Source organism: Gracilinanus agilis, chromosome 3 (genome assembly GCF_016433145.1).
Source record: "Gracilinanus agilis isolate LMUSP501 chromosome 3, AgileGrace, whole genome shotgun sequence".
Taxonomy (NCBI): domain Eukaryota; kingdom Metazoa; phylum Chordata; class Mammalia; order Didelphimorphia; family Didelphidae; genus Gracilinanus; species Gracilinanus agilis.
Genome location: NC_058132.1, coordinates 374,122,409 through 374,145,317, shown reverse-complemented (window position 1 = coordinate 374,145,317; position 22,909 = coordinate 374,122,409). Strand labels below are relative to the sequence as shown.

At 36.4% G+C, this 22,909-nt stretch overlaps 1 protein-coding gene across 1 annotated transcript in view; it reads left to right on the top strand.

Annotated features, from left to right (window-relative positions):
- The window catches only part of MAP3K15 (mitogen-activated protein kinase kinase kinase 15), a 131,415-nt gene that overhangs the window by 67,174 nt on the left and 41,332 nt on the right, over positions 1-22,909 (top strand). Inside the window, exons 7-10 of the mRNA XM_044669206.1 lie at positions 16,169-16,339; positions 18,554-18,666; positions 20,561-20,720; positions 21,843-21,993. Coding sequence (XP_044525141.1) covers positions 16,169-16,339; positions 18,554-18,666; positions 20,561-20,720; positions 21,843-21,993 — 595 coding nt within the window. The remainder of the gene's footprint in view (positions 1-16,168; positions 16,340-18,553; positions 18,667-20,560; positions 20,721-21,842; positions 21,994-22,909) is intronic.

The window sequence follows — 22,909 nt, the reverse complement described above, 5'->3', positions numbered from 1 at the left end:
AAGGTATGTTATATACTTGGCTTTAAAATATCTTTAGGTTGCATATCTGGACCAAGAGAAAACACCACTGATAACTAGCTCTATTGAATCTCTGATTCCTTTTTTGAGAATTATGATAATATATGCTGAATCTGTCTATTTCATTAGAATGTAAATTTTTTAAAGAGCAAAGTCATCACTACTAAGATTTCTAATGTAATAAATCTTAACACATATTAATTATTGACCATTCTTCCTGACTTTTGAATAACGATATTGCCAGGCATCCTTTGCACTGACTGCTCACAAGGTTGTTTAGGGGTAAGTTCTAAATAAATATTTGTTATTATTATTATTATTATTATTATTTAACTGAGCAGATACCAAGTAACATGCTCACATCTTCTGTTACCTGGTGTACCAGAACAAATGCCACCCTGAAGAATTCAGAAATAGCCTTGGAAGATTTTCTCTTAAGACTTTTCTGAATTAGGTTGGACAAAAGAGGAAAAATCCTTAAAACTTTACATCTATTAATCAAGAGTTATGAAGATGAGTAAGGGAAGGTATGGTTTGAGCTGAGCCCCTCCAACCTTGTTGCTACTCTTCCAGAGTAAGTAATTCAATGCTTCCCTTCTGTGTCCTTTCCCATGTCTTCCTTGATTATGGGAGGAACGAAAGTGGTATTTCCTGCTGGTTTTTTTAAATAGCCTTGGGACTAATAGATATATCTCAGTCCCAGCTCTCCTATGATCATTCTTTTGCCATTCCCCTCTCCCCAAATCACTTCATCAAAGGAGTGAAAGTCCATGTTCTAACCTTCTGGAAAGACCCTCAGGTACTTAGTGATGTACTTAGTGAAATCCTGGTCCTGGAGTCAGAACCTGGATAGTTTCTAATCGCATTTTAACAAGTCACTTTCTATTCTGACCAGGATTCTCCCTGACTCAATTTCCTTATAGTAAAGAAATTGGAGTCAACCTTTCAGGGCCTTTCTACCTCTAAAACTACGATTCTTTAATATCTCCTTTGTGAATTCTTTCCCATCTTTAAGGCTACCCTTCCTTGGACAGAGAAAGAGCCAATCTCAAGAGGTTATCATTCTTTCCAGTACTTCTGCTTGCTAAAAGTGTCTAGAGACATTCCCCACCCTTAGATTTAAGTGAGTTCATTTGTTTTTTTTTTTTAATCTTGTGACTATTTCAGTATAATTGCTTTGAAACCTTATGTATTTGTGCTTTTAGAAAATATTTTTCTAAGGAGTCCATAAGCTTCACCATACACAAAAATGGTTAAGAAACCCTAATTAAAAAACAAAAAAAAAACAAAGATATTTTAAATTTCACTGGAATTTCTAAGAGTAACAGGCCATCTAAGTCATGTTCCCAAAATCCTACTAAATATATTTATATAAATACTAAATGCACATTAAATATTTAATTGATGCTGGCATATTGATAGGACACCTTTTACAGTAGCGTGCCATTTTTTTCTGTATGCTCTGTTGTTTTTTCAGTCATGTCTGAGTCTCTGTGACTCATTTGGGGTTTTCTTAGCAAAGATACTGGAGTGGTTTGTCTCTTTCCTTCTTCTGCTCATTTTACAGATGAGAAATATACAGTTAGGTGACTTGCCCAGGTTCACATAACTGGTAAGTATCTGAGACCAGATTTGAACTAGGGAAGATGAGTCTTCCTGACTTCCAGCATGGTACTCTATTCACTATGTCACAACACTCAGTGACATAACTGGTAAACTACAGATTCAAGCTTAAAAGCTAGATATTTTTCTGACGATAGGTCCATTATTCTTTTTACTATATTATGCTGCCTTTTTAGATATGCCCTCTCTGTTTCCTCCAATATACACTGAAGAGGATGGATGCTAAGATTTCTAAGGTTTCTTCCAGATTTACTATTTACACTATTTTAAATGATTTTGGAAATTTATAATTGTTTTATTTTTTTAGTAAAATTAATGATCTTGCCATGAGTTTTTTTTTAATCGTCTGGTTTATCTTCTATAGTTTATTTGATGCAAAGTCTTTTATCAGGAACCCAACTCTCCAATTACAACATTGTTGTTATGGGGAAATGGACTGTGGTTTATAATACTCTTTTCAGTACACTGAAGTGAAAATACACAAGAAGTGAGAGGACTTCTCGTAAGTCACTGTTATGGGTGCATAAGTTAATTTAGAGCCATGCTTATAGCCAATTCCATTGTCATTTGTCATGAACCATATCTCTATACACATACATATATATATATACATATACACACACATATAAATACATATACATACATTCCTACATACTATATCTTCAGTTTAGGATTAGGCTTTCGATTTGGCTTTAGCTAAAATTGCCAGAGTATTATTCACTTACTGCCTTTAAATCCTTGTTTAAAAAATTCCAGTGGAGTGAATGAATAATCATGTCACCAAATCTAAGCCTTCTTTACCAACTAGCCAATTGCCAGGGGCCTGGGAATGTTAGTGTGATTTTTCTGCTATTTAACTATTTGCCTCTTGGCAAGTCATTTCATCTCTAGATCTCTATCATCCTATCCATAACTTTAGGGGAATTGGACCAGATTATCTCTGTTTTCCCTCAGTCCTCTGGAGTCTCATGATACATTCTCTGTTGCTAAAATTCAGATAAAATAGTCTTGGTTTTCAAGCATACTATAAGCTATAGTCAGATGATGAGTCACTAGAGTGACTCCCAAAGAAGTGTCAGCCAAAGAAATTCGTACAGGATTAAAAGAAACACTCTATTTATAAAGATACTTTGTTTTTACCAATTACATGCAATAAGTAATTTCCACATAAATTTTCCATATTTATATGTTCCAAATTATCTCCCTCCCTTCCTTCCCTCTCCCTTCCCAGAGCTGGCAAGCAATTTGATTGTATGAGTTATACATTTATTATCATGCAAAACATATAGAAACATCGTATCTAGAATGAGAAAGGAATAATTCCATTGCTCACCACCCTGGTCAAATTGTATCTGGAGAATAATGTGCAGTTCTGGGCACATTTTAGTTAGGACATTGTTGAGCTGGATATAGAATATAGAGGCACCAAGTAGTTAGATAGAGTGCTGGACCCGGAATGAGGAAGATCTCATCTCTCATTTCACCTCAGATACTTACTAGCAAGTCACCTAACCTCAGTTTCCTATAGTGTAAAATGGGAATAATAGTAAAGTACATACCTCCCAAGATTTTTGTCAAGATAAAATATTTGTAAAACTAGTGCTTAGAATAAAGGCATTATATAAGAACTAATTATTATTATTATTATTATTACCTGATGTTTAAAGATAGAGGCAGATAACTAAAATGGTGAGGAACCTGGAAACAAGCTCATATGAAAATTGGTAGAAGGAACCAGTGGTGTTTAGTCTGAAGAAGAGAAGACTCAAAGGGCACATGACAGCTACCTTTCAGATATTTGAAGGGCTATCGTGAGGAAGAAGACTCAGAATTATTTTACGAGGCTTCAGAAATAGGACTAAGAAATTGCAGAGAATTCGGGTTTTCTAGCTTTAAGGGGAGTTTTTTGGGAGAGAGAGAGAGAGAGAGAGAGAGATAATGATTTCATGTATCTGTTTCAATATTATACTCCATTAGTGTTTATCACCAAATACTACATTTCCTTTAAGCATTAATTGCTTCCAAAGAAAAGTGGCAGAATGGGTAACTGAGGGTAGAATCGCTTTTCAAGTCTAGCAGAAATTTAGACATGGTTTTACCTTACCCTGGCATTGTGACAGACTAAATTTCATAAGTAAAATGTGAAAAGGCAATTGTTGGGAAGAAATTTCTTCTTTTTGAAAATATGACTTATTCAAAAGGCACTTAACAATTTTTGTTTTGTATTCTAGAATGGAGCCAAACTCATGCATCATTTATATGTATCAGAGTCTTTGCTCATTCTTTGGCCAGTCCCTGGAATGTCCTTCCCAACTCCTTTTTCCCCATCCTTGCACGTTGACATCCTACCCATCCTGCAAGACCTAGCAAGAATTTTAATTCCTCTACGAGGGCTTCTTAGCCCACTCCTGTTTGATTTCTGACATCTTTTTTTCAGCCCCGATAATCCTATGCACACATTCTAATCTAATTTGAGTTATATTTTGAATCAGGTTCAAATGGCTGCACAGGGCATTAGAGAAATAGAGTAAGGGCAATAGAGAAATTATTGTTAAAATTCTTTTACATATAATTGAAAAATATTTAAAGAAACTTTAAAAGAAAAAAAATAAATGCTTTTAGGAATATGGGTGAGGAAATGTTTGATTGCAAAAAGAAGAGTTCTGTTTCCTGATATTCTCTGAGCTTCTATTTGTCAGAGGGAAGAGGTAACAGATGAAAATCACAAGGGCTATGTGGCCCAATGGGCCCCACAAAATATAAAAAAACTTAGAGGTAGGCTTCCAGCATGTTGGGTGGAACCTCTGTGGGTAAAACATTAATAAAGATGAGAAGACTTGCCAGTCAGAGCCTCTAAAGAAATCAGTGGGAATAAGTCAGTCTTATAGAGTATGAAATCAGGTAATGTAACTGCAGTAGATGGGGCAAATTAATTTTTCTTTTCCTGGAGCTGATAGCTCATGAAATTATTCACAGAAATATAGCAAAACATTTATTTTATGTCTCCAGATCTCAGTTTTCACCTCTGTAAAATGAAAATATTGAACAAGATGATCTCTAAATTCTCTTCCAGCTCAGAAAAATCTTCCTCCAAATAATTTCTTACTGAAAATTTCCTTTGGCTTTGTTACTAAACTTTGCACTTGTATTTAAAGTTGATGATAAGGGGGCTGCTAAGTGGCTCAGTGGATTGAGAGACAGGACTAAAGAGGAGAGGTCCTGGGTTCAAATATGGCCTCAGACTCTTCCTGGCAGAGTGACCCTGGGCAAGTCACTTAGCCCCCATTGCCTAGCCCCTTATCATTCTTTTATCTTGGAACCAATACTGTGTAATGGAAGGTAAGAATTTTAAAATAAATAAAATAGATGATAAGGAGGAAAAAAGTCTCTTTTTTAACATGGTTCTAATATAGTTTTAAAGATCTCATTTGCTTTATTGAACATTTCAATTTGGCAGTCACCCTAAAATTGCAAAGAGCACAAGTCATTGCAAGCAGGAACAAATTTGCTAGCAACCAGGTCTGATTCTCAATGATATCTGTAACAAAAACTCTTGGACTCTAGCATTAATATGTACCTCATAAGCCAGATTGGTGGAAATGGAACCACAGAAACTTTCTGAACCTGACCAAATATATACAGAAGAAATCAGTGTTGGAGGCAATCCTCAGGGAGGATTAAAAATATATCAAATTGGGAATAATACCAAAAGAATGGTGACCTGTAGCAGATTTATTTATTTATTTGTTTATTCATTCATTCATTTATTTGTTTGTTTATTCATTTATTTATTTATTTATTAAGCCCTTACCTTCCATCTTAGAATCAATATTTTATATTGATTCCAATGTAAAAGAGTAGTAAAGGTTAGGCAATGTGAATTAAGTGATTTGCCTGGGGTCACCCCGCTAGGAAATGTCTGAGGCCAAATTTGAACCCAGGACCTCCCATTTCTAATCTAGTCCTGTCTTTCAATCCACTGAGCTAGTTAGCCACCCCCACTACACAGTTTTAAAAAATTAATTTAAAATTGTTTTAATTTGACTATATCATTAGATTTTAATATCTCCATATGCAATGAAGAAAAAGAGGATTTTTAGAAATATCTGTGTATATATATATCATGTTTACACACATATATAGTTATAATTTAACATGATCATGCCAACAATACTTCCTTGACCATATTATTGTTTGAACTTCCCTCTCTTCTCTTTTGTAAATTGTCATGTACTTCTTTTTCTTTCTTTTTTATGTCATTTTTACTACATTCATATCTACACACAACCCTGCTGCCTCCCACTCCCAAATAAAAGCCTTCCTTGATAATAAATTTGTGTAGTCATGTAAAACAAATCTATGTTGAATTGATCATGTCTGAAAATGTCTGTCACATCCCTGTTCCAGCCCATCACCTCTCCACTAAAAGATGGGAAATACTCTCCATTCTAGAGACATGATTGATTATTGCATTGATCAGTTTTAAATTTTTCAGAGCAGTCATCCTTTACAGGGTTGTAGTCAGTGTATAAATTCTCCTTATTCTGTGTACTTCATTACTCATTAATTCATGGAATTCTACTCGGGTTTCTCCAAATCCATCTCTTTTATCATTAAGGTGTGATATTCTATTACTTTTATCTACCACAGCTTATTGAATCATCCCAATTGATGGACATTCACTTTATTTCCAGTTCTTTGCTATGAAAAAAAGTATTTTTGTTCATATGAGTCCTTTCTGGTGTCTTTGATCTCTGGGTTATGTCTATTAGTGGTACCGCTAGGTCAAAGGGCATGCATGGTTTAGTGACATTTGGCAAATAATTTGGGATACATTTGATGTGAATTCTTTTCCAGAATAGTTAGATCTCTTCACGGCTTTACTAATAGTGTATCAAATGACCCAAAATGGGTCACTTGAAGAGTCAGACATAATTGAAACAACTGAACAGCAACAACAATGACAAAATAAGAAGTTTAGAGGCGTCTCTACCCACCATACCAGTGTTTAGGAGTCAGGAAAGCATGAGTTCAAATCCCATCTGTGATAAGTAATAGCTGTAGGATCCTAGCAATCAGAACTTATCCTAAACTCATTTCCCCTTTTTGTCATTTTTGCCAATCTGAAAAGTGTAAGGAGGAATCCCTCAGGGTTATTTTAATTTGCATTCCTCTTATTTTTAGTGATTTGAACTCTGTTGCAAACATTTGCTAGCTGTATAACTGTGGGCAAATCACCTACTCTCACCCTCACTTTCCTGATCTATAAAATTGGGATAAAATAGTATCTACATTACAGACTTGTAATGATCAAGTGAGATTAATATGTAAAACACATTGCCAACTTTTAGTATTATTAAAACTTTTTTTTTCCATTTTGTCAACCACTGATTCATATTCTTGGATCTATCTCTTGGGGAATGTCTGTTTTTCATATATATGTGTTTAAATTTTGTAGACATTCAATCTGCCAGACCTTTATTAGAGAAATTTGCTGCAAAGATTTATTTGTAGTTCACTGATTCCCTTCTAATTCTTACTTAATGGATTTATTTGTGCAAAAAACTTTTCAAACTTCTACAGTAAGAATTGTCCATGTCTTCTTTCTTTTTCATCTTTGATTATGAAGTCTCCCCACATCCTTAATTTTGAAAAATGTCCTCTTTCCTATACTGCAAGAGCTGGTTTTCTCAAGAGGAGTACCTAAGACCAGTGATATTACATATATCAACCCTTCCCCTAAAAAAATATTACTGAAGAATATTGGTGTTTGGGAATTTTATAGCATCTAGCTGTTTATAATCATAAATGGAATGGTATTTCTACAATAGCAAAAGAAAGAGGTAGATGCCTGAGAAGACATCATTAGCCACTAAGTCATATGCTTACTTTCTCATTACTTTCAAATTTTCATTGAGAATGATTCATATATACTTTGAGAGTATTCTTTGTGATGACATTAGAAGAAAGCAGGTAGGCATGCCGGTTTTCAGATTACTTTCTGTAGCAAGGCAATTCTGATAATTAGGATTGGGAAGATTAGATGCAATCATTGAGAGAATTTACTTAAGAAGAGACTGACCTGGAATAAAAATATTAATTATGATAGCTCACATTTATATAGTACTTTAAATTTGTCAAGATATTTTATAAATATTGCTTCATCTTATTCCCACAACAGCCCAGTGAGAAGTAGGTACAATTATTAATCCTATTTTACATTTGAGGAAATTGAGTCAGCTAGAGGTTAAGTGATTGACCCTGTATCACACATTGAGTTAGTGTCTGAGGCAGGTCTTCTTGACTTCAGATGCCTTTGGAAAAATTAGATACATAAGGCTTGAATTTGATTTCTGGCTTTGCCTGGTATCACGTACCTCTGGAATCTTTCTGACTCCTGACCCAGTGCTTTAAGAGAGCAGGGCAAAGAGGGTCTGGAGGGGTCAATGTACTAATATGAACATTTCTACTATAATCCACTCTTTACAGCTTTCAGAGGGGAATGAAATTGTCCTTAGTCTTGGATAAGCAATTTTGACACAACATTGGCGAATGATTGAAAGAGCGAGAAGAGGAGGGTGGTAATGGGCTAGCCAGGAGTTTATGGAACCATAAATGTAGACCTGGAAGAGACCTCAGAGGTCATCTAGCTCAAGTCCCTCATTTAAAGGATAAAAATGGTGGCTTTTAGAGGTATAAAGATTTTCCCTGTGGTCACACAGTTGAGTCAGGTTTTAAACCCATGTTCTCTTCAATTCCAAATCCAGCAAGCCTTTTCTGGTGTGGTATCTCCACTCTGCACTAGGATGTACATTTCCACTGGGTTCTGAAAGGGAGAAAATTTTAGTTGACTCTTTTAGACGAAAGAATCTATGCCTTCTTTGCCCTGATGTCTCACAGGGATTAGGATTTTACTAATGGAACTAGTAAACTAGTCACACTCTACTCAAAGTCCACAGAATTAACTAGACACATTCCATTCAATGTCAACAGAGCTGCCAGCTGGTAATTCCATTCATGACCACTGATGATCTGGCCTGAACTTTGCCAGCCAATGGCATGGTCTTCTTTCTCCCAGAGGACGTGGCTGTGTTGTGACTAAAAGCTGTGCATTTAAGTTCAAACTGAAGAAACGTTAGGAATTGAAATGTCTTGAGTAGACCGAACTAATAGTATTTCCATCAAATACGGCCTCACCTAATTTTCATTCGTAGAGTAGGAAAAGAATTTTCTTTGGGTGACTGCATGATTTCCTGGGCTGTGAGACCTAAGTTGATTTAAATTAGCAAGCTTGTTGCTCTAGCTGAAACCTTTGCTTGTCATTAACAATTGGCTACTTTTGCAGTATTTGATAAATGTGCAGAGCTCATTCTTTTGCTCTCTATAGAAGAATGAATTGTTCAGTCATTTTTCAGTGATGCCCAACTCTTTGTGACCCCATTTGGGGTTTTCTTGGTAGAGATGCTTGAGCAGCTTCCCATTTCCTACTCCAGCTCATTTTATATATGAGAAACTGAGGCAGCTAGGGTTTAGTGACTTGCCCAGAGTCACACAGCTAGGAAACATCTAAGGCTAGATTGGAACACGGGAAAATGAGTCTTCTTGGTACCAGGCTGGGCACTATCCACAAACTGCCCATGTAAGAAGAATGAAGGGGTGTTTGATTTCAGGTACAGTCCCTCATTTACATTTGGAGGAGTCACCTGGCCACATTCCACTGAAGCTGAATGAAACATTTGATTTTATTATTAGGTCTTGATGATTAAAAGGCTGAAATATCAGCACAAATCATGTTAAGTGTTATAAATAGGCAGAATTCAGGAGGTTTGCATGACCAAAAAATAAACCTGTAATTGAATATAAAATTCATCAATTTGACATCTATATTTTGGACAACTGTAAATTTGCTTAAGGGGCACCATGTTTGACATTTTGAGGACACAGTCCCTGACTGAAAATTTATAACTTTAATAAGAAGTTGAATAATCATGAACTGGGATATGTTTTTATTTTTATAGACAGAATCCCTCAAAGTTTCATATGGAGTCATAACTTGTTTGCTAAAAGAGACTTTAGAAGCCACTGAGTTTACTCTGTCATTTTTTACAGATAAGGAAACTGAGATACTTAGAAATTAAGTGATTTGCCTAAGATCTCATAGGTAGGAGTAATAGAAAGGTGGAATTACAGCCCCAAATCCTTTGACTCTATCTGGTTTTTTTAACTTCTAAAAAAGTTTATAATATTTATTTTTAACATTCGTTTTTAAAATTGAGTTCCAAATTCTTTCCTTTTTCCAACCCCTCTCCATCCATTGAGAAGGTAAGCCATATGATATCTGTTACACATGTGAAGTCATACAAAACAAATTTCCATATTAACCATGTTGCCTAATCAGAAAAATAAAGTAAAAAAATCATGCTTCAATTTATACTCAGTTTGTTCATCCTTTTTTTTTGGATGATAGCATTTTTCATCATATGACCCCATTCCTTTTAACACAATATTCTTGGTCAGTGTTGGGTAGGGGTGTATTTTCTTCCTTTCTCCTTCTCTGGATTATAAAAATATTATATACTTCGCAAAGTGCTTCCATATGTTTCATTTTATTCTCATAAGAGTCCCATTGAAGATGGCTTAAGGGCTGGCATTATTATCTTCATTTTATAAATAAGGAATCTGAGGTTTTGAGAATTTAAATGATTTACCTCAAGTCACACAGCAGAAACTCAAACTTGGGTCTTTTGGCTCCTAGGCCATTTATTATAGGATTTCAAATAAAGCCAGACTTTGGAAAACTATAGTTTCCCTATCCTCATCCCTCACCCCATATAAGCAGAATACAGATTCCTTGTTGGTCAATAACTTTTATTAAGCATATTCTTGAGTGATGAATAAGGGGAAGCTAGAGAGAGGAAAAAAAGAGGAAAGTCTGTAGTTTTAAAGAGCATGAAGGTGGCTCAGGGGCTCAAGCAAACCATTTTTCAGGAGAGTAGGTCTTAGTTCTTTGGTTTCTATTAATTGGCAAAATTCTCATGTTACCAGAAACAGGCAGCTGGCTACCACTCCCATTGGTGACTGATTAAACACAACAGTTCTGAAATATTGGCTTGTTCTTGGATACCTTGGGGTCTGGAAATCATAAGCAGATCAGCAAAGGGGATTGTTAATCTCCTAGGGGATTAGACTATTTAGCAGCTCTCTTCAAAGTGGCTTTTAACTGAAAAGTTCTCTTTGCTTTTTACTTTGCAAATGTTTGATATGTTTGCATGTGTATATGTGTATATATTTTCCTCACCTAACCTCAAATGACCTTTTGTTGTGAGTGGAAAGAGTAAGTTTCAAATTAAGGAAAAAATGTGAAGCAAATCTAGATGTAACTAGACCCTAAAAGCTTAAAATCACATTAAGAACTATGCATTTTAGGAAGGTTAATACAGCCTTTTCATAAACCAGAACATTGGACACTTTAAATTTGATTCATAGCAGATGTAGAAATTTTGTACCTCATTAAATGTTTAATCTCTTTCATTTTTTCTCCCTAGGATCCAGAATTAGCTTAAGAATAAATGTCACCTGTTAAAATTGCTTAGCAAAACTGACTGTTGGGGTTGGGGTTGGCTGCCTGTGCTGAAGGTATAAGAGGAGAGAAGAGGAAAAATGAACTTTTTACCAGGAGAAGCAATGTGTAAACTGAATGAACTGGAATCTCATAAATAGAGAAAGGAAGCATCTGGTGCATTGGGAAGGATCCAAATCAAGAATATGGATAAAACCAGTTGCCATATAATCTCATTACAATGAAGCAATTAGATGTCAGAGTAGATAGAATTCTAAATTTGGAGTCAGGAAGAACTGAGTTTGAATTCTGCCTCAGATACTTACTAGCAATGTGACCCTGGGAAGTGGCACAGTGGATACAGTGTGGGCATGGAGTCAGGAAGACTCATCTTCTTGAGTTCAAATCTGACTTTAGACACTAAATGAGTGACCACAGGCAAGTCACTCACCCCTGTTTGCCTCAGTTTCCTCACCTGTAAAATGAGCTGGACAAGAAAAGGTCAAACCACTCCAGTATCTTTTCCAAGAAACCTCCAAATGGGGTCATGGAGAGTCAGATGCACCTGAAATGATTGAAGAACAACAAAATGAGGATAATAGTACCAATCTCAGAGGGTTGTAATAAAGATCAAATGAAATAAAACATATAAAGCATTTGGCAAACCTTAACATGCTAAATAGGTGCTAGATCTTATTGTTGTTTTTAAGCTTCCTTTGGAACTCCCTATTTCAGAGTTGTGTTGCTTCAAAAGAAAAAGTAGGAAAAAATCCCAGCCCAAACCCTTTCTCAAAGCCTTGTGTATTGTTGAAGACTCTGTTCATTCAACTGTTATGGTAATTGATATTGGAGCACTTTAGTGTTTGGGGGAATGCTACCTTTGGAGCCATTGTCCAATCAATCAATATTTATCAAGTACCTACTGTGTGCCAAACACTGGCAACTTGAATTTGAACCCCAGTTTTGCCAACCTATGTGAGCTTGAGAAAGTTTGTTTTTCCTTTTTCTGGACCTTTTTTCTGAAGTGTAAAATGACAGGGTTGAAATATATATACCCATGAAAGGTATTGCCTGGTAACCATAGCCTACACTTGTCCCTACTCTGTGTCACCAAAGTTATATAATCTGATGATCTGGAAGGAAGTGTGCATTTAAAAAAGTATTCAAAGAATTCAGTTCATAGATTAAAAAAACAAGGATCAGCAGAGAAGCTGAGGATGCAACAGTCAGTATTTCCTTTATTTTTTTTAAACACTTACCTTCCATCTTAGAATCAATACTTTGGGGGGCAGCTGGGTAGCTCAGTGGATTGAGAGCCAGACCTAGGAGGTCCTAAGTTCAAATCTGGCCTCAGATACTTCCCAGCTGTGTGACCCTGGGCAAGTCACTTGACCCCCATTGCCTAGCCCTTAACACTCTTGGCTCCAAGGCAGAAGGTAAGGGTTTTAACTTTTTTAAAAAAAATTAATTAAAAACAAAGAATCAATACTTTGTATTGGTTTCAAGGCAGAAAAACGGTAAAGGTTAAGTGACTTGCCCAAAGTCATACTGCTAGAAAGAGTCTGAAGCCAGATTTGAACCAGGATATCTCATCTCTGGGTCTGTCTCTCAATCCACTGAGCCTCCAACAGTCTAGTATCTCTAAGAAAGCTGAGAGATATAACATGGTAGAGTGGATAGAGAGCTGGGCTCAGAGCCAGAAAGATCTGAGGTCAAATATTGCCTCACAAGCTTACCAGAGATATAACCATAGATAAGTTATCTAACTTCTCTGCACCTCTACTTCCATATCTGTAAAGTGAAGATATGGAACTCAGTGACTCCTGAGGACCCTTCTAGCTCTGATGCTTTCGTAACTTTATGCTTTGTGGTCATTGAGACTGGAAAACAGGAAGCACTAAGTAGTTCCTCATATTGGTGGTTTTGAATTATGCTTTTCTGAAAAAGAAATGATTTGTATGGGAGGGAATTCTCTAAGAATTCTGAAATTTAGCCTCAATGACTTCCTGGGACATTCTCAATCAGCTTGCCTCATCTATGTTTCTGGGTTTGATTCCCTCTATAGTAGACATGTCAAACATAAGGACTGTGGGGTGCATGGGTCCCATGACCCTCCTAAGTGTAGCCAGAACCAAATAAAAATGTAGCTCCTAAATAATTTTAATGTATTTCTGTATTAATAAAAGAGAAATATATCAATGTATGTGGTTTTCTAAGTCAATGTACAGCCCACAGGGATCCTTATCAAGCATTCAATGACCCCCTGTGTCTATTTGAGAGAACCATTGCTCTGTACGCTAGCTTGTCTTAGCCATCTTCATTCTAGTCGGCAGATGTTGCCATGATTATGTGTGCATACATATATGTTCTATATAAATATATATTGCATTTATAATATGGGTATATGCATTTATATGTTCATATTTATTTTATTTTGGATGACAATTTTTCAAAATCTCCATATTATTCATTTTTGTAAGGGAATAATCTTATAAAACCAAAACTCCAAAACATATACTCAAATAAGTGATAAATGATATGTTTTCATGTGCATTTATACTCCAACAGTTCTTTCTCTTGGAGGTGGATAGCATTCTTTTTCGTAAGACCTCAGAATTGTCTTCGATGATCATATTGCTGTTAGTAGCAAAGTCTATCACATTTGATTGTTCCATGATATTGAAGTTACCATGTATAATGTTCTCCTGGTTCTGCTTATTTCATTCTACATCAGTTCATCAATTCATCTTAAAATGCTGTGTTACAGATTCTAAAAGAGGCAAAAGATAGTCCCTGACCTCAAGGAGCTTATAATCAAATCGGGAGACAACATGCAAACAAATATATACAAAGCAGGATAAGTAGAAAATCATTAAAAGAGGGAATTAAGAATGGTTTTAATCAGAATTAAGAAGGGTTAGGGAAGGCTTCCTTTAGAAGGTGGGATTTTAATTGGGACTTAAAGGAAGCCAGAGTGGTTGGTAGTTGAAGTGGATGAGGGACAGAATTCCAGGCATGGAAGACAGCCAGAGAGAATGACCAGGGCTGAGAGATGGAGTGTCTTTTGCTTGTGAAATAGCCAGGAGGCCAGTGGCAATGGATTGAAGAATATGTGTCAGGGAGCAAGGTATATAAGAAGATGGGAAAGGTCAGAGAGGGCTAAGTTATGGAGGGCTTTGAATGCAAAACAGCATTTTGTATTTGGGCTTGGAGGCAATAGGGAGCTAACAAAATTTATTTATTTAAACCCTTACCTTCTGCCTTAGAATCAATACTATCTATTGGTTGCAAGACAGAAGTGATTCACCCAGGGTCACACAGCTAGAAAGTAAGTCAGATTTGAACCCAGGAACTCCCCTCTCTAGGTCTGACTCTTTACCCACCAAGCCACCTAGTTGCCCCTGCCAATGAAATTTAATGAGGTGGTCTGTATATCAGACTTGGGTTTTAGGAAAATCACTTTAGTGTTTGAAGAATGGATTAGAGTGGGGAGAGACTTGGGCAGACCCAACAGCAGGCTACTGTAAGAATTCATCGATGAAGGATAGGCACAATGTCTACACGATAGTAGGCACTTTGTAAATACTTACTGGATTAGACTGAATTGAATCCAAGTCTGCCTAACAAAGAAAGCTTTTATTAACTCTTTGGTAATCCTTTAACCTACATATTAGTTTGAATCTTTGCTTTCCAGGGAGACCCTTCATCAATCTCTTTCAGTTGTAGACTTCTGGGCTTAGCTACCTGGCTGTTCTGCCTTAGTTATCTTCATTCCAGGCAGCAGAAGTTGCCATGGTATATGTGTGTATGTACATGTGCATATATGTATGTAGTAAATGTTTAATCTCTTTCATTTTTTTCTCTATAGGATCCAGAATTAGCTTGAGGATAAATGTCCCCTATTAAAATTGTTGAGCAAAACTGATTCCGTTGGGGTTGGGGTTGGCTGCCTGTGCTGAAGATATAAGGGAGGAGGAGGAGGAAAATGGACTTTTTTTTCAGGAGAAGCAATTTGTATACTGAATGAATTGGAATCTCAGGAATAGAGAAAGGAAGAATCAAGTGCATTGGGAAGGAGCCAAATGAAGAATATGGATGAAATCAGTTGCTGTACAATCTCATTAGAATGAAGCAATTAGGTGGCACAGTGCTAAAACTTAGAATCGGGAAGACCTGAGTTTGAATTCTTTCTCAGATACTTCTAGTTATGTGACTCTGAGATGGAGATATCTAGAAATACAGTTGTATAGACATAGTATGCATATGTACACATATACATGTACATGCTATCTGTGTCTACATGTTTACATATGCATACTACATGTGTGTATATATCTATATTTCTAGATATCTCCATCCCAGAGTATAAACACATTATAAATGTGTGTATGTGTGTATTACATGCATTCACATATATTTTTTTTATCAATTTCTTCCCTTTTAGTACGTAAACTCCTTGAGAACAAGGGCTTGAATTTTTTTTTTAATCCTCATTGTGGAGTATCCTGTTGCCACATGTTGTTGTTCAGTCATTTCAGTCATGTCTAAATCTTCATGACTCCATTTTGGGTTTTCTTGGCAAAGACACTGGAGTGGTTTGTCATTTCCTTCTCCAGTTCATTTTACAGAGGAGGAAACTGAGGCAAACAGGGTCAAGTGACTTGTGCCCATGCCCACAGAGCTGGGATATGTCTGAAGTTAGATTTGAATTTGGATCTTCCTGACTCCAAGCCTGGCCCTCTATCGATTGTACCACCTAACTGCCTAGCCACATAGTAGGTGCTTAACAAATATCTGAAATTTCATATGTTTACTCAAAGTAGTTTAAAATGAACAAGTTATTGCTAACTTTTTTTTAAGCAGAAGACTGAAACTGATGTTGTAAGGTAGTTTTTGTTTTCTTTTTTTTTTTTAAGTCATCTTTTGTTTGCCACCAGCTTCTCATGACGATGCATGAATGTGTTTCAGGAGGAATCATGCTGGTGACCGAGGAAAGGCACTCCAAGTGATGCTTCAGGTTCTACAAACATGTGATCATCCTGCTCCAGACATGTTCTGCCTGTGTGGGAGAATCTATAAGGACATATTTCTTGATTCAGACTGCAAGGATGTGGAAAGCAGGGACTGTGCCATTGAATGGTGAGGTCTAATTCTTTTTCAAATTGATTTCTATTTTATATGTAAGGTGATGAAAAAGAACTGCGTAAATTCACCAGCACTCACCAAACCACAGCACTATTCCTCTTTCTTATGTATCTGTGGGTTTTAGTAATAATACAAGTAATTAATTAATACAAGTAATTAATGCAAGTAATTAATTAATACAAATAGTTGCTAGTTGAGAAACATACTTCAGGTGGAGAGTGTGACTCAATTTCTTTCAAGGTATAGAATTATGTTGCCCAAACCACATAAATATATAATTGAGAAATATTTAACAAAATAAATAAACAGGAGCATATAAGGATCCCTACTGGCTGCATATTGAGTCAGAAAACCACATGTTAACACTAACTATGTTCCATTGTATTTTAAGTTTAATGCCATTGGCCTAAAGATCTCTCAGATGCTTGCCATTTTTAAATCTATAGTGCTATCCCACTCATTTATATGGTACTTTATGGCTATCGATAAATTTTTGCATTTGAACTTTTCTTCATAAAACAATTGCAAAAAGTATAAGGGAAGATGAGGAAATGAGGAAAAAGTCACCTGCCTATTGAGACATAATACAAGGCAGAAGTAGAAATCAAACCCAGGCCTTATGAATCTTATTTTTCTAGCTGCATAGCTAGATCTGGAGTCAGAAAGAAGACCTGTGTTCAAATTTTATCATAGATAGTGAAAGCATAACTTCTGCCTCAGTTTCTCAACTGTAAAAAGGGGATAACAATTGTACTTACTCCCCCCTTCTGATTATTGTGAGAATCCAATGAGATGATATTTGTAAAGTGCTTAGCACAAAGCCTGGCACATAGTAGGCACTTAATAAATGGTTTTAATATTCTCTTTTTCCTCCCTATCTATATTTTATATCTATATAGCAACTATACTTTATATTTTTTCCTTTTTTATTATCATGCAAATCATACTTCCATATTGTTCTATACTTTATATTTTTAATATTTGCAGGTGAGGGGGCATTCTGGGAGGATAAGTGACTTCCTATAGTTATCTAATTTGTAGGTGTCATAGGCAGGACTTATTCGGAAGGCCCCTGGACTCCAAAATTATCCCTTTATCTAATATGCCATTTTATATCACATCTAATATTGTATGTACAAAAAAAGGATTCCTCCTTATCCATCACCCTCACCAAGTTCACACCTTCCATCCCAAAATTTACCTCTTCCAAACTACTTCATGTATACTTGGATTTGTTCACTTTATATTTATGCTATGCATGGAGTGTTTATATATTTGTTCTTTAGTTGCTTTTCAGTCATATACAACTCTTCGTGACCCCATTTGGGATTTTCTCGGCAATGATACATCAGTGCTTGGCCATTTCTTTCTCTAGTCCCTTTTACAGATGAGGAAACTGAGGTTAATGGGGTTAAGTGATTTGCTCAGGGTGACACAACTAAGAAGTGTCTGAGGAAAAATTTGAACTCAGAAAGATGAGTCTTCCTGACTCTAGGCTCAACACTCTATCCACTGTACTACGTAGCTACCAACAGAGCCAAAAAAATCTAGTGTAAACATTCTGTCCAATTGGAACACAGATGATGCTTGTCAGGGACTCCCACATACACACAACACTATATTGAAAAAAGAGAAGATCTTTGTGTTTTACTAAAATAGATAGCTGGGTTTGATGGCATAGGTGACAATCATTTATGCAAAAGAACCCAGCTAACTTTTAAGAGAATGATTTTTGGTGGCTGCCTTTGAATATTTGTTTGCCAGAGTTGTGAAGCTATGAAAAGTGTTTGACACTAAAAGATCTGTCATTTAATGTGAAGAAAGAGCCTGAGAAAGCATTTGATGGAAGGCAACTAGGTGACTCAGTGAATTGAGATCAAGGCCTAGAGATGGGAAGTCCTGGGTATTCAAATGTGACCTCAGAGGCTTCCTAGCTCTGTGACCCTGGGCAAGTCTCTTAACCCCCATTGCCTAGTCCTTAACCACTCTTCTGCCTTGGGATCAATAGATAGTATTGAATCTAAGATGGCAGGTAAGAGATTTTTTTAAAGGTGTTTGATGAATGATAGTGATTATTTTTCTTCAAATTTCATTTCAAGTAAATTTCCAATAAATTTCTATCAAAATTCATTTAAATTTGTGCTTTCCATGGTTAGTTCAATATGGGAAAATGCTATATAGTTCATGCTGATATACTTTTTATTATAGGTACCGAAAAGGATTTGAGCTCCAGTCATCTCTTTACTCTGGAATTAATCTGGCTGTTTTGCTGATAGTTGCTGGACAACAATTTGAAACTTCTATGGAACTGAGGAAAATAGGTAAAGCTCTTTCTGAATCTTATTTTGGTACTTTTTTTAGAAAGTCAATTTTTCAGCTTAAATACATGGAAAATAACTGCACCTTAGGAAATGATGAGCAAGTTAAATTAAAAGTCAAACAAAACATAGGAAGACCTACATAAAATTATGAAAAACAAATTGAATAGAATCAAGAGAATATTGTATATAGCTACAGAAGTAATGTTTGATGAATAACTTGTGAATATTCACCTCCAGAGAAAGAAATGATAAATAGAAACAGGCAAATCATAGTTTTATGTAGACTTTCTTCTGTTGTTGTTAATGATGATACCTTCTCTAGTGTTGGGGAAGGGAGGGAGGGAGGCACCTAGGAATTTTAATGTATCCAACAAATTAATTAAAAAAAAAAAGAAATATAAATCATCCACCTACAACCAATTGTGTATTACAGAAGCAATGCATTGTTTGCTCTCTGGTAACCCAATAGTGCAGACAGTCACCTGACCAAAAAGTCCTGCTTTTTCATAATCTGACCTGTGGCTCAGATGTTATTTGCCTCATGTCCCAATTTTAGAATCATTCTTTACTCTCCTACATGTTCAATCAGGTGCCACATCTGTCTCCACAAAATTTCCCACATCCATTTCCATCTTTTCACTCACATGGCTATTTCCCCATAGTTAATTACTTCATTACCTCTCCCCTAGACTGATGGAAAAGCATCTTAATTGGACTCCCGGTTTCTAGTTTTATTCCTCTACACAGCAAAAGGACACTCACTAAAACATAAATTCTGACCATGCCACTCTTCCCAAGAATCTTCAATGACTCCCTAGTTCCCCTAAGAACAAATATAAAATCTTTAAATGGATGTTTACATCCCCTCACAAACTGGCTCTAGCCTACCTCTACAGACTTGTTTCACATTATTTCCTTTTAAGTTCCTGCCAGCCTGGCCCAGTAGCTATTTCCTGAGATTGGAAAGTTGTCTAACACTTTCGTATTTTTGCACAGGTTGCTACTCTTAACTGGAATATGCACTCCCTTCTCACCTGTGCATGAACCTGTTGGAATTCTATAAGGGATAATTTCAGGAGCTTTCTCCCACAGGAAGCCTATTGTTAGAGATCTCTTCTCCTAAAATTATCTTGTATTTATTTCTTTGCACAAGTATTTTCCCCTTCTCCTTCCTAGAACAATGTAAGCTATATGAAGGAATGCATGACTTTAGTTTTGTCTTTGTATCCCTAGCCTTTAGCACAGTGTCTTGTGCATAGTAGGCACTTGCTTTTAGAACAGGGCTTTGCACATAGTAGGTACTTAAATGCTTGTTGAATTAAATTGACTTAGACCCTGAACATCACACAATTCCAATAACTTGGACTTCATTTTATAATAGACAAACATAAGAAATGAAGATAGAGCCTCCAAACCAAGAAGACATAGCAATGGAAGTCATGCTTCTGTCATATCTGCTGTTTGACCCTGGGCAACTGACCTACCCTCTCAATTGCTCTGGGCAACTTTCTCAGACTAAGTTGCAGAGAAGGTACTGACCTGAGTTCCTAGAGAAGTGTGCTCCTCTGGGAGTTCCCTATGGCCCTGAAATCATTGTTTCAGCCCTAGCTTTTTAATAGTAATAACTCACACTGGCAGTTTACCATGAAGATTTTCTTTTCCCCTTATTTTATTCTAACAGTAACACTGTAGAGGGAAAATATTATCTCCCCTATTTTACAAATGAAAAACTCAGACTTAGGTCTAATTCTTTGCCCAGGATCATACAGCTAGGCAACTAAGTGGTGGAATCTTGACTCATATCCTTATTCAATTCAAAATCCAATGTTCTGCTCACTTGGTGTCTTTGTTTCTCTGCATCAACTAATCTTGACTAAAAATTCAAACTTCTAAGGTGTCCGGCTGAACAGTTTGCTGGGAAGAAAAGGAAGCTTGGAAAAAATGAACAATTACTGGGATGTTGGTCAGTTCTTCAATGTGAGCATGTTGGCCAATGACATAGGGAAAGCAGTGCAAGCAGCAGAGAGGCTATTTAAACTCAAACCTCCTATTTGGTGAGTGCCGTAGGTTGTGGTCATCAATTCTCTTTGTTCATGCTGTTCTGATATTTGCAGGAGAATTCAAATCCAGCATCAAATATTTCCTTTCTATGTGACCCTAGGCAAGTCACTTCACTTCCATTTGCCTCAGTTTCCTTCTCTGTGAAATGGGGATAATAATAGCACCTCCCTCTTAGGGTTATTATGAGGATTGTAATATCAAAATAATAAGTATAAAAACAGGAGGTGCTTTATAAGCCTTAACTATTGTTATTATTTGGAAAAGATATGATCATGAGAAATGATGGCACATCTTTGGCTTGGCATTCTGAATTCTTTGTTAAAGAAAGATGGAAGCTAGTGTCCTTCTGTTAAGATCAACTTTGGAATGGGTTGGTGGGAAATATGGATTTACTCTTTCTGGGTCCACCATGCTTTCAGTTTAGGACCCATAAGCTATTGCTCTTTCCAAATTAATGAGACCCACAAAAGTAAGGAGTCCCAAGAACAAACAGGGCATTTGAGAAGAAAGAGGTGGCAAAGTGAACAGACACATAAGGCAAAAGAGGCAAGCTCCCCATCTCTTCTGTACAAGACGAGCCAGACTAGAATGCAAAGTTTAAGTATCTTCTTGGTCAAATGGTCCTAGAGTTTGGTTCCTGAATCAAAGTTCAGTCTTTTGAGACTATCTGGAGCCAAGAGGAAGGAACTTGTAAGGTTTGTCTCTATGCTAGGAAGACCTCTTCAAAGTTTTTCTCCTTGCTTGAATCCCTATCTCCCCTCTAGGGGGAAAAAATCCATTCTCCATAGATTAAGAGACAAAGAATAGTTTGCATTCATTATTTGATTAGTTCATGCTCTCAACCAAGTCAGGGCAGTTAGAATGCCTATGCAGGGAATATTTATTCTCAGCTCATAGTTTCATTAAAAAAGAACTTAATAGTAAGCTTTACCTTTGATCCTTTCACCTGAATATAAGAAAGGCACACACAGCATCCTTGGGAAGTTTCTTGAAAAATAATACTCACCAACAAGCTGACTGTGCAGATGGACTTGCAATTCAGTAAAAATCTAATTTAAGCTATAATTAAGTTCTTTTTCCTGAGGGGTCTAATTTCCCCGTTTCTATTCCTATAGGTATCTGCGATCATTAGTTCAGAACCTGCAACTAATTCAGCGCTTTAAGAAGCTCACCATTGAGCACTCTCATAGACAGGAGCTGCTTAATTTCTGGCTGGATATAATTTTTGAGGCAACGAAGGAAGTCACAAATGGACTGAGATTTCCAGTAAGATATCGTAAAACCTATTTTTTAAAAACATTTTATTTGGTTTTTAGATTGGGGAGAGGTTATCATTAAGTTGTGAATGTATCTTCATGACCCCATTTGGAGTTTTCTCAGAAAAGATACTAGAGTGTTTTGCCATTTCTTCCATACATTTTACAGATGAGGAAATTGAGGCAAAAAGAGTTAAATGACTTATCTAGGGTCATTCGGCTAGGAAGTGTCTAAAGGTGAATTTGAACTCAGGTTCTCCTGAACCCAGGACTAGTATTTAATCCACCATGCCACCTAGTCACTCCTTCGGGGAGAAGGGTTACCACTTAAAAACTTCTGAAAAACTTATTAAAGAATATGCTTTAAAACAATTAGGAAAGTGCCAAAGTTTACTGCCAAGATGGGATAGCCCCTGCCTTCAAGGGATTTCCAGGTTAATAGTTTTCTGAAAGTCCTTTAGAGTTAGATAGAAACCTGTTAAAGGGTTTGTGCATTTACATCTCAAAAGTCATCAAAAGCTACAAATCAATTGATTCAGTTTTTTGCCACTTGTCTAAACTTAACATGATGAAGAAAATACTAATAATGCAGTTAATCTACATAAAGGTCTATCCTATGTTTTCAGAGAACTGACTCTTAAACATATACCCTTTGTGTGCCCTTTGGTACTTTTTATTCAAAATTCTTTACTTATATTGTTCCCTAGAGGATCATAGATATAGAGAAGGTACTAGAAAAGTCATTTGGTACAAACCTCTCATTTTTCAGATGAAGAGACTGAGACTAGAAAGGTTCAGTAATAATAGCTGCAGCCAGCTTAGTGGCACAGTGGATTGGATGCTGGGCTTGGAGTCAGGAAGACTCATCATCATGAGTTCAAATTTGGCCTCAGGCACTTACTAGCTGTATGACTCTGCACAAGTCA